This window comes from Pundamilia nyererei, unplaced genomic scaffold (genome assembly GCF_000239375.1).
Source record: "Pundamilia nyererei isolate P.nyererei 1_Seehausen unplaced genomic scaffold, PunNye1.0 scaffold00081, whole genome shotgun sequence".
Lineage (NCBI taxonomy): Eukaryota > Metazoa > Chordata > Actinopteri > Cichliformes > Cichlidae > Pundamilia > Pundamilia nyererei.
The window spans coordinates 65,005-75,716 of record NW_005187482.1 but is presented as its reverse complement, the minus strand read 5'-3'; the positions used below and the strand labels follow the sequence as shown (position 1 = coordinate 75,716).

At 41.0% G+C, this 10,712-nt stretch overlaps 2 protein-coding genes across 2 annotated transcripts in view; both read right to left on the bottom strand.

Moving 5' to 3' along the window:
- Positions 1-959, bottom strand: part of polr2f (RNA polymerase II, I and III subunit F) — a 4,291-nt gene extending 3,332 nt beyond the window's left edge. Inside the window, exons 1-3 of the mRNA XM_005737943.1 lie at positions 796-959; positions 532-601; positions 268-398 (exon numbers count right to left, since the gene is read on the bottom strand). Coding sequence (XP_005738000.1) covers positions 268-398; positions 532-601; positions 796-815 — 221 coding nt within the window. The 5' untranslated portion in view covers positions 816-959. The remainder of the gene's footprint in view (positions 1-267; positions 399-531; positions 602-795) is intronic.
- Positions 960-1,909: 950 nt separating this feature from the next.
- Positions 1,910-10,199, bottom strand: LOC102196553 (MICAL-like protein 1). Its single transcript, XM_013912101.1, has 15 exons — positions 9,556-10,199; positions 9,112-9,160; positions 8,875-9,016; positions 8,547-8,635; positions 8,320-8,462; positions 6,845-7,218; positions 6,654-6,699; positions 5,348-5,963; positions 5,098-5,220; positions 4,791-4,917; positions 4,596-4,686; positions 4,437-4,510; positions 2,551-2,665; positions 2,430-2,473; positions 1,910-2,258 (listed from the first exon to the last, which is right to left on the bottom strand). The coding sequence occupies exons 1-15, from the start codon at positions 9,696-9,698 to the stop codon at positions 2,134-2,136; spliced, it is 2,301 nt and encodes a 766-aa protein (XP_013767555.1). The 5' UTR covers positions 9,699-10,199; the 3' UTR covers positions 1,910-2,133.
- Between the last annotated feature and the right edge of the window lie 513 nt (positions 10,200-10,712).

Sequence of the window (10,712 nt, the reverse complement as noted above, 5' to 3'; positions counted from 1 at the left end):
AAAAGGACCAAAGAAGTGTGGACGAATATTTTCAACATCTCACTCTCACCGACTGTGGTGCCTTACGACCCACTCTGACAGTTATGAAATGCTTTGCTCTCATAAACACAAAAGTGGAAACTCCTATGTCAGGTTTTCAGGAATATCGGCAGACTGGTGTGGGAAACATAACCTCTGTATCAGTTGGACGTGGAACGTCAACACCTCCAGCATGATTAACCTTAAACCTAACCGTGAAGCCGTAAATGACAATGAAGAAACACTTACGCTATCTGGAGGGCTCGTGTCCCCAGCACTCTGGCCCTCTCGTATTTGGTCATGTACGGAGTTGTGATCCTCTTCTGGTTTGCCTGCTGGCCCTCTCCCGCGGGCAGGATCTGCACGTTCTCCTGGTCATCCTATTCACCAGAAAACAACCGACAATAAACATGATACAAAGGCAGCGACCAGTAGTGCTAAAATAAAACTGACGTCAAACAACAAAAGCAAAGGAGTGTCTGTGCTGTCCAGTTAAGAGAATCATCAACTTACGTCTTCCGCGTTTTCGAGATCATCTAATCCCTCATCCTCCTCGGCATCATCAAAATCTCCATCATCGAAGCTGCAAATTTGACACAAAGTTTTGTTTTTAAAAGACAATGAATAGATTCTAAAGACAGCAAATTGTCAATAAGTTTATACAGAGCACTTAGCAGTGTGGCTAACCGCGTTAGCTACAATGCTAGTTCGCGCCGAGTTATAATAAAGAAACAAGCATTTTAATATGAATTTCATCAAAGTGTCATCATTACTTACTTATCTTCGTTGTCGGACATGTTAACCTAAAATTTACGTAAAATATTACTCAAACCGTAGAAGAAAGTCAACACACTTTGTTGTTAACACGGACCCACATGAACGATACGAAGCTTAAACTTCCGGTGGTTTGGTGCGCTGGAAAATATTCCGGATGAAAAACAGGAAAAGGAACTTTCTTTCCACTTGTACTCCAGTACAATTACATTTATTTATTGTTTTTCAATCCCCAAAAAATAAACAACAAAAAAGTTGATTGTTGTAATTTAAATAAATAAATAAAATTCGCCATTTGTCGTACGAGCGGTATTTCTCTTTTTCTCTCTTTATTTTTTGCAGTCCTGTCAATGAGCCTGTAGCTTTTTATGACCCTTAATTTTACTGCGAAATAAAATACAACAGTATTAATACAGGAAAACATTCTTTTTGTTTGAAACTATGAGAAACAGATAATTTTCTTTGTTAACATAAATGCAGCTGCTGTCGTTCAGCACCACTGAACGACACAGGAAATCTTTCCTGCCTGTGGCCATCTCCCTGTACAACGCCTCCACTTAACACACTGGTTACTGCTACAACTACACGTTTCTTTTCCAGCTATTTATTTATGAGTGACTTATGTATGTATATATTGTACTATTCTTAGTTAGCATATTGTCTGTCTTGTCTTAATGTTGGTTTATAATGGAGCACAACAAAAAATAATTTCCCCCAGGGATCAATAAAGTATTCTGATTCTGATTCTGATTAAATGCAATTTAACCTGGGTTTCGTTTAGACTTGACAGCCAACACGTTTTTCTCCCTTTTTCATTAATTTTCAGACGTCAAACAAACTTTCAGAATAAGATCTACTAGAACCACAAATTAAGACTCATATTTTGAGTCACCAAGTATTTTCAGCCTCTGCTCTTTATTATTTTCCTTTTACTTAAAATCATAGTGAAGAAAAAAAAAACACTGCAAAATTGAGAATGAACATAATCCTACATTACTGGTGTGTTAACAGGTACATTGTGCGTGTATATTAAATATTTTTTGTCTGTTGTTTTGAATTCAAATGCACTACAGACAGTACTTAACACATGAGATTTATTGCACACTTAAAAAAACCCCACGAGTATGTGATCATACAATACCATAAAAAATAAGCTGTTGATAATTTTTAGAGTGAAAAAACACATTAATAATAATGCATATATCGTGCCAACTGAAAACAATACAAATTGTTTGGTGATGTTACTGAGCTGGGCTTTAACACATAATTAGTAAGCATGTACTTAATAAGTGCATATTTCATACTGTTCACACATGAACAATGAGAGCTTCTGACACTTCTTCAACTCTTTTTATCCACAGAGTTCTTCGTGCTTTCTTCTTTGTGGTTCAGGATTTTTAGTACTTTTGTAGGCTTGAAATCTTTTTTGGGCTTCCTTAGCTCTTTTAATCCTTCTTTCTGGAAGTCTGAGAAGAGACGAAAGAGCAGCAAAACAAACATTAAGCAGTGAGCAAACATTGACATAGAGCATTATTTGTGATCCAACGAATCAATTTCTTTCTGCCTTCGTCATACAGGCAAAACAGAAGATACAAAACAGTACCAAAGAGCTTTTATTAGAAGGTTCGTTATCTTACCTTTGTTCATTACATCTTCCCAAAGCACGTTATTTTCTCTCTCCCTAATCAGAAAAACAAAGTTGCACTCAGATAAAATGTACAAATGTAAAAGCATAATTGATTTTTTTTCCTTAAGTACCTCTGTCTGTCCTGATCCAGGCAGCTGATGATCTGGTTCCTCTGTTCAATGATGGTGACCAGCTCATCCATCAGCTTCTTCTCTTTATCTCGATCCTCCTGACTCCAGTTCTTGTCTGTGTGTGCAGATGATGACAATGAAAGTTCAACACAATGAGATTTCATTTAACAAATCAGCGATCTCCATTGGATTCCACTGATAGGATAGCAACAATATTCTTATAGAAACATTAATTCATTTCAGTGCCTTTTAAGAGTCAACTCAGAGCCTTCTTGTAGTGTTTCTTGTTCTTGTTGCACCATTTAGAATCAAAAAGCATGTCAGGATCCAGTGTTACTTACCAGTCTGTGAATGGCAAAAGTATGTGACCCTCTAAGATTAACTGGTAATTCAAATATGTGATTAGAAACAAGTGTTTTCAGTGACAGACGTAACAGTCAAGTGTGAGCTGGTGTTTCTGTTTCTCATCAGGCTTGAAATGTTCACAAAACCATCTCTAAACTGTTTGGACTTCCACCAGTCTAGACTTACAGTAGCGAGTTTTCAAATGGAGGAAATGCTGGAGCATTGTTACCCTCCACAGCAGTGGGTGTGTTGTAGCGCGGGAGGCCACAGAGGAACGAAGGTTAGTGAAATCTCAGACTCTGTTCCCTCACAGTGGCCAAAACTAGATCACTTTCCCAAACAAATAAATGACCAAGTCTATTACTATGTCACGTTTGTTTAACTGGGTCTTCTTTCCTTCTTTTAGGATCATCATCTATTCTTCTTTCCAGCTGCTCCCTTTAGCACCGCAGTGTCTCATCTGCCTCATTAACACTCTGCATTTCTTCCTTCACTACACCCATGAATTTCGTCTGTGGTCTTCTTCTTAGACCATCAGTCTTTGTCCTCTCTGTGGAAAAACAAAGTGCTCCTCAACACCACAAAAACTAAGGAAATAATGGACTTCTGGAGAAACAGACCCTTAGCCTATCACATCAGCAGGGACTGTGTAGTGACTGAAGTTTCTGCGCCTGCATCTGGATGATGATTTAAGCTGGAAAACCTACACAACTGTGCTGATCAAGACGGCACAGTGGCGACTTCACTCCCTGAGGTTTCCTGAAAAACAATTCCCTAGCCAAGGAGCTCAAAGTGTACAGGCGGAACTGTTTCCCGGTGTGGTTTGCAAGCTGCGCTGCTCAGGAAACACTCCAGAGGGTCATCAGCGCAGCACGGAAAATCACCGGCTGTGCTCCTCTCTCTAGGACCTCTACAGGTCCTGGTGCCACAGTAAAGCCCACAGTATCCTGATGGGCACATCACACATCCTGGCTGTTACCCTCAGGGAGGCGGTGCAGTTGGAACAAGGCAAACAGACTTGAAAAACAGCACATCTCCCAGAACTAATAAATGAACACTGAAGAGTTTGCCTCCTTTCACTAACCCGTGCAACCAGTATTCACAGCTGTGAACAACAGTGCAATAATAATGACACACACAGACATACATACACATTCAAACACACACTGATTGAGATAGTTAGGTTGCCTTCTGTGCACTAAATAGGACTGCATACAATTTCACTGTACTTTTCTTACATGATCATAAAGATTCTACACGTCTAACCCCTCTAACTATGTCTCTGAACCGTGTCGCAGCAGGTCTCGGCTTGTAAACATTCCTTTTCACCCTTTCAGCCATGCTGTGACAAATCACCCCTGACACGCAAAAGTCTGATGGCAGTTATGTCAACTTTCTGCTAAAGACCTTTCATCACGCCTACAGAACCTTGGATAAAAGAATATTGATCCCTGAATTATTTACAGATCAGTAATTCCCGTTAATGTCAAATACAGTGGGTGATAAAAGTGACTGAACAATGCACAGAGCTACATACTAACCCGGTTTATTAAAGAGACACCGGAGGTCGTACTCCACGTCGGTCTGCCTGTCCTCCAGCTTTTTCTGCTTTGTCCTGAGAAATAAAAATTACACCTGTGTTTACGATGCTCAGAAAACACGGAAAAAAAGAAAAGCCGCACAAGTGAAAAAACGCTTACAGATGAACCAGCTCCGTGTCGTGGCACATCAGAACATGCCGCTCGTGGATAAGACAGAACCACTCCATTAGCATTTGTTCCTCCTGTTTATCTGAAATAAAAAAAGCAGGAAGTGTCAATTTAATTGTATTTACACAAAGCGGCTTCACAATATTGAGAATTTTGTGCCAATAAATTATTTTATTTAGTACGAACCATTTTTGCAGCCTCTCAGGTTCCTCTCCAGTTCCACTCCTTTTCCCTCCAGTGTCTCCAGATGTTGATCCACTTCTCTCATCTGCACCTGCAGCTCTTCTGGGGAAGCGCACTGATCTGTCTGCACCTGTCATCACACACACAAAAAAGTGACTAAATCTTGTTATTCTGGGTAAACTACTCAGTTTGCTCAAAACGTCTCATCTTAATGATGAGTCTGCATCTACATGACACAAAGGCACATCTAGAAATGACTTAGAATTAGATTTTGTGGCCTTTGAGTTTGTTTTAAATCCAGCTGTTGTACCTTTCTCTTGATGAGTGGGAATCCATGGCCAGGTGCGGGGCCCCGACAAGGCGAGAGGTCCTGAACGGTATTTGATTTGGATAATGTGGGTCTTTGAGCCTTAGGATCGTTTTCACAGGAAGGCTGAAAATAAAAAATATATATAATATGGAAAACTGTAAGAAACGGCATACGAGATTGTCCTCTGGTAGAACGTGAAACGTGCATTAATGTTTGGCCTTTATTGGTTAACTCTGATCTCTTGTCGTACCTTACTTCGCCACGATGTGGCAGCTTCATCCGTCTGTGTTTCACCGACAGGTGCAGAACGAGGGTCAGACGCAATGGCTGGCACAGAAAGACTTCTGGGTAAAATGCGACTCTGTCTTGATGCAGGAATGGGACGCGGACCTGCTGCTTCTGTCACATCTGACGGAGCAATCTGACCGCTATCTCCACCTCTTTCACCACAAGGTCTCTCTGTGTTAGTATCTGCAGTCAATTCTTTTACTGGGTCAGGTTCTGCAACGTCAACACGCCCTCTGAGATCTGGGCTCTTCTGTGGGAGAGCTTTTTTTTCTTCAGCCTCCTGCGATGCCAAGGTGCTGCACTCTGATTGGGTAGCTCCCAAAAAAGGCTTATTTTGGTCTTCAGATTCAGATTTAGCAACCTCGCTTTGAGAGTCGTCCTCCTGCACATCTTCAAAAGGATTTGGAGCTGGAACTTTGGGTCTTTTGGACGATCCATCTAAGTTAGAAGCAGATTTGGATCGAAAAGTGGGAAGTGGAGGTGGAGCTGGAGGCAGCTGTGTCCAAGGTCCCGGATGCACGAGGGCCATCCATGGATGGCTGCTTTTCATTTTAGATCTAGCGCTGACTGGGCTGGTGCTATAGAGTATTGGAATATAAAAACACATTGAAGAAAGTCAGTTATTAAGACCTTATCTCTTGTTCTATTTTATGAATGGGCATTTTCTTTTATTTATTTGAATTCCACCACAGAAACTTTGCACCTATATTTCAAAACACACGATGTGCTGTTAAGTCTGTTGACTTTGGCCACAAAGGGAAGAAAACATCTGATTTAAATTTGGCCCATCTCCCCTTCAAGGTCATCTGTTCAAGCCTCTCTATTGTAGTTGTTTTTAGATCCTAAGCCAAGAGTGTCTGTGATGTCAGAACATACCTCAAACCCGTGTAGAGCCGGAACATCAACGTTTTTGTGAGACTGACACGTTTCAGACGGATTTGTGCATTGAGAATTTGTAACCCAGGATCAAATCCAGGTCAGTGCAAACTTTTACTAATGTGGCCACACTAACGCTCACTGCTCGCTCAATTTAGCCTCCTGGAACTTCCTCTTCTTTCCCAAAATGCTAAAGAGCTCCAAGGTAAGAACCTTGAAAAGCACCCTGGCCAATATTAAATCAGGTCTGGGTTCATATTTTTATTGGCAAATGTGACAATTCGTTTTTCAGCATTTAATAAATAATTAGATACAAATCAGAAAAGATGCATAAGAAAAGACAAGTGCGTGCCAAAAGGAAGCGATGAACAGGTTGTTTTTGTCACACTTACCCTTGAGGCGGACTGGCTGCACATTTGCTTGGACTGGATAAACCACCTGCAGAGAGAAAGAGTGAGGAAAACAAAACACACAATCATTATGTCTTAACAGAGAAACAGATGTATGACCAGAATACACGCAGAAAGCAGGAATGTAATAATTACGACTGAACAGCTACAAGAAAACAAGTGTGCCCGTTTACCTGCAGCAGGGGAGCTATTTACAGTCTGTGAACTTCTGATCCTGGCTGCAGGAACAGGGCCTACAGAAATCCGCCTTGGTGCTGGAACAGGACGAGTCCTTCCATCTATCCTTTCTGTCCCGCCTGTTTCTGCTGTCTTGCAACTCAGTGTGTCCTGTGACTCTGTTTTCTTTGTGTAGTTAGGGACGCTGGTGATAGGCTGTCCACCCAGAGAATAACAAACTGTCTGAAGTTTACTTTGAGATCCAGTTTGCCTGCTGACGTCGACGTGAGTACCTTTACTGTTTGTCGCATGGTAAGCGCAGATCAAGGAGCCAGCGTCACTTCCCTGCGTGTAAGACTGTGGTAAAAGAGTTGCGTGGCACACTTTGCACCTGAAATACAAAAGAGAAATCTAAATCTACCAGATCTACTGAATCAAGAGTGTCAAATATGATCAGATATTACTGTATTACAGTACTTTTCAGAAGAATTGAGCCTGATCTCATTTCTTCATATTTTGCTAGGAAAGTGGGAAACAGGCAGTGAGATTTATTGGAACGTGCAAACAGGAATAGTGCTCCAGGCTTTCTCAAGGACATTCAAAGCTCTTCTTTTGTTCAGTTCTCTGTCAAGATGATCCTGCACTGCTTCAATAATGTTGAGGTCCAGGCTCTGGGAGGCCAATCCATGACTGTTAGTGTTCTATTGTTTGTTTTTCTATCCTTCCTTAAGAATGGCTTTTTGACAGATACTCGTCCACCGAGACCATTTGTAATGAAGCTTTACGGAGCATTAGATGGAGCAACTGAAGGTCCAAAAGTATGTCTCAGATCCTGTTTCAGGTGGATGGATTTTTTCCCCATTTCTGAAGTCCATGGCTTTTAGATACTTTTCGTACTGTAGATAGTTTATTGGGTCTTTAATGTATTTTTTATGTCACACACCTGTCCAGTTTCCTCAAACCTACTGCACACCATGCCGAGATATGTCTAGTTTTCAACTAATAACTCTTTCTAAACTGTGCAAAAATACTATTTCATGCCTGCAAACTTTTCTATCTCTGGCATTTTGTTGTTGTTGGTAGATTCAGCTAAATAAATGGGAAATAATGACGTACCTTTGCCACAGGATGCTAGTAACAAAGTGCCTAAATATACAATTTAAAACTGGTTCTTCACCAAGTAGTGTGTGATGTGCAAACACACCACTGTTGTTTCATCCGTTAATTTGGTTGGAGTTTTTATGCTGGAATGACTCATAGGCCAGTGTTGAGCAGTTTAACCATGAAATTAAAAAAACAAAAAAGAAAAACAGCTACAAGGACTTTACTAAAAATGAGCGAAAAAGCAGCCAATGACCAAAGAAACTCTGAAAAACTATTGCTCAAGACCACTTTTAAAAAGTGACAAGAAATTCTGGCTCAATGGAAACAAAATATAAAGAAATCTCGAGGTGGCTTAACACTTTTGCACAGCATTGTGACCTTCTGTTACCTGAAACAGCTGCGGTGGTAAACTTTTCCATCTATTAAATGCCTCTGTATTAGGTGCACGGGCTTCAAACACAAACTGCACACAGTCTGCGGCCTCGCATCAGAAACATTTTCCTCTCGACTGGTTTTGCTGTCAGTCAAGCTCTGAAAACAGAAGAGAAACCAGTCGCTCAAGTGACAACCACAGAGATGACTAAATCAGAACCAAAATAGCCTGTGAACATTCACCTTCATGCTCTTTGGATGATGGTAAGTTTTGCTCTTCGAGAGGCTGTGTGAGGAAGTGCCGTGCGATGACCACAATTTGGCAGGACCTGCTGTAAAGTCAAGATAAGACACGCAAATCACCGTGCATGCACTGTTTCTTTGAGGACGGGCCAGTCTGATTTCATTCACCTGACCTGAAGAGTGAGGGATAACACTGCATCCAAAATATTAATTCAACTGTATATGTTTGAGCAGGACAGCAAACCTCAGCCTGAAAATTTATGCTAGCATCTATAAAAACAACAACATAAAATTAAGGGCTACAACAGGCAGATGATCTTAAACGCACCCGAAGACTTCCCATTGAAGAAGCAGTAGTACTGAGCAAGGTAGGAGATGACGCTTAAACGATCGGGCGCCTTGGTGGAAATCATATCCTTCGGATGCAGGAAGGCAGGGATACCCAGCTTTGTTTCTGCTATCTCAAACGCCTGCAGGCCCACAGGCGAGAAACAGGGAATGAAAGTGAATAAACCGAAACAAAGATGCGGGATGCTTTCGTTCTTGTTTCCAATCAGAAACTCACCAGCTTGTTATTTTCATAAGCATTATCTTTGGACAGGGACCTGAAGTCTCTGGAGTAAAGTGAAGAAATGGAGAGATTCAATTAAAAAACAAAAAACAAAACAATAAATGAGCGACAAAGTTGATGATTAACTACATAATGAACTTTTCTAAATAAAATAGAAGCAAAAAGCATTAAAAGATCAGAGATGAGATGATTCCAGAGGAGTGGTTCAGTGTCAAATAAACCAAATTAACCGATTTCAGGCCAATGAGACTGGACAAAAAAAGGGTTAAGAGATGCAGATTAGCAAAATGACAGCAGATTAACCAAAGTGCACACGAGCCCCTCTGTTTCTGATTAAACAGAAACAGATAGGGGTAAACTGGAGTTAGAAAGTCAGAAGCAAGGCACAATTCACTCCGCACAGCCATGACAGCTCTGTTAACATATGGCATTACTCACATGAGGTCAGGGCGGTGTTTGTGGATGATAGCACAGAACGCAAGTCCATCTGTGAATGAGGTTGACATGTTAGTTATTTCCACGTCGGGATAAGTGGCGCATGTGACGCGGCACCACTCCAGCAAAACTCTCGGTGATGCCATTTCTCGTGCAACTTTTCACAAGTGGGCAGGGAGCAGAACATGGCACCGTGTCAGAGTCGGAGAGATCAGATACAAGTGGTGCAGGTCTGGCTTTTTTTTCGGAGGAAACAGGAAGCAAAGCATCTACCTTTGCAACTATTTCTCTGCGGCCAGACTTGCACGTCGTGGTGGCGAAGCAGCAAGAGCAGGAAGGAAGGAAGTTTATGTTTCCCCCCCCTTTCGTGTTGTTTTTGTCAAATATAAACAAAGGCAAGTAAAGCGACCGCGCATTGCTCCAGCGTTTCAAACCACGACCACAAGTCTCCTACTCGTTTCAGCTCGATGCTATTTCCTCCACCGCAAAGATGCACCGAGCCCCTGAAGTGAAGCGAACTGTTAGAGAAACACTGCCAGACCTCTGGTCTGTTACACGGGGCTGATATTTTAAACTTAGTCCCGTTATTAGCTCTGCAGTTGTGCTCCACAATCTATGAAATGCCTAATAGCTGCCACTGGAGGGAGACACAGAGCTGTTCTGGCCGCCTCTCTATAATTATTAAGAAAAGGTTTGTAATTAGAAGTTTATTGTCCGGGTGCAAACTTGACAGACCGATTCAAAACTGGCCGTGCCTTCTTTTTTCTTATTTCAATCCATTTTTACTACTTTCCCCGCCCCAATTTTTTATGGAAGAGAAGCTTTCCTTAGTCTCGGACCACAAATAGATACTCAGTTACATGAGTTGGTATTGTTGAAAAAAAGAAAGCAAGAGGAAAAAAGTGTGTAAACCTAACGTAAATAAATAAATAAACATCTAAGTGAAATGTTAGGCTTATTTTTTTTTAATGCTTTGGTTTGAGGGAACGCAACTTCCGGTATGTTCTACACACGAGCTCTTTGTCCTATGGAAATTACTTTACTAGAAAGGTTATTCGTATTCAAATTATAAAAAATATTTTAAAATACTGTGATACAATCTATTATGCAAATAGACTAATTTCATTCAGAAATAAAGTGAAAATTTTAATTTATTGTGT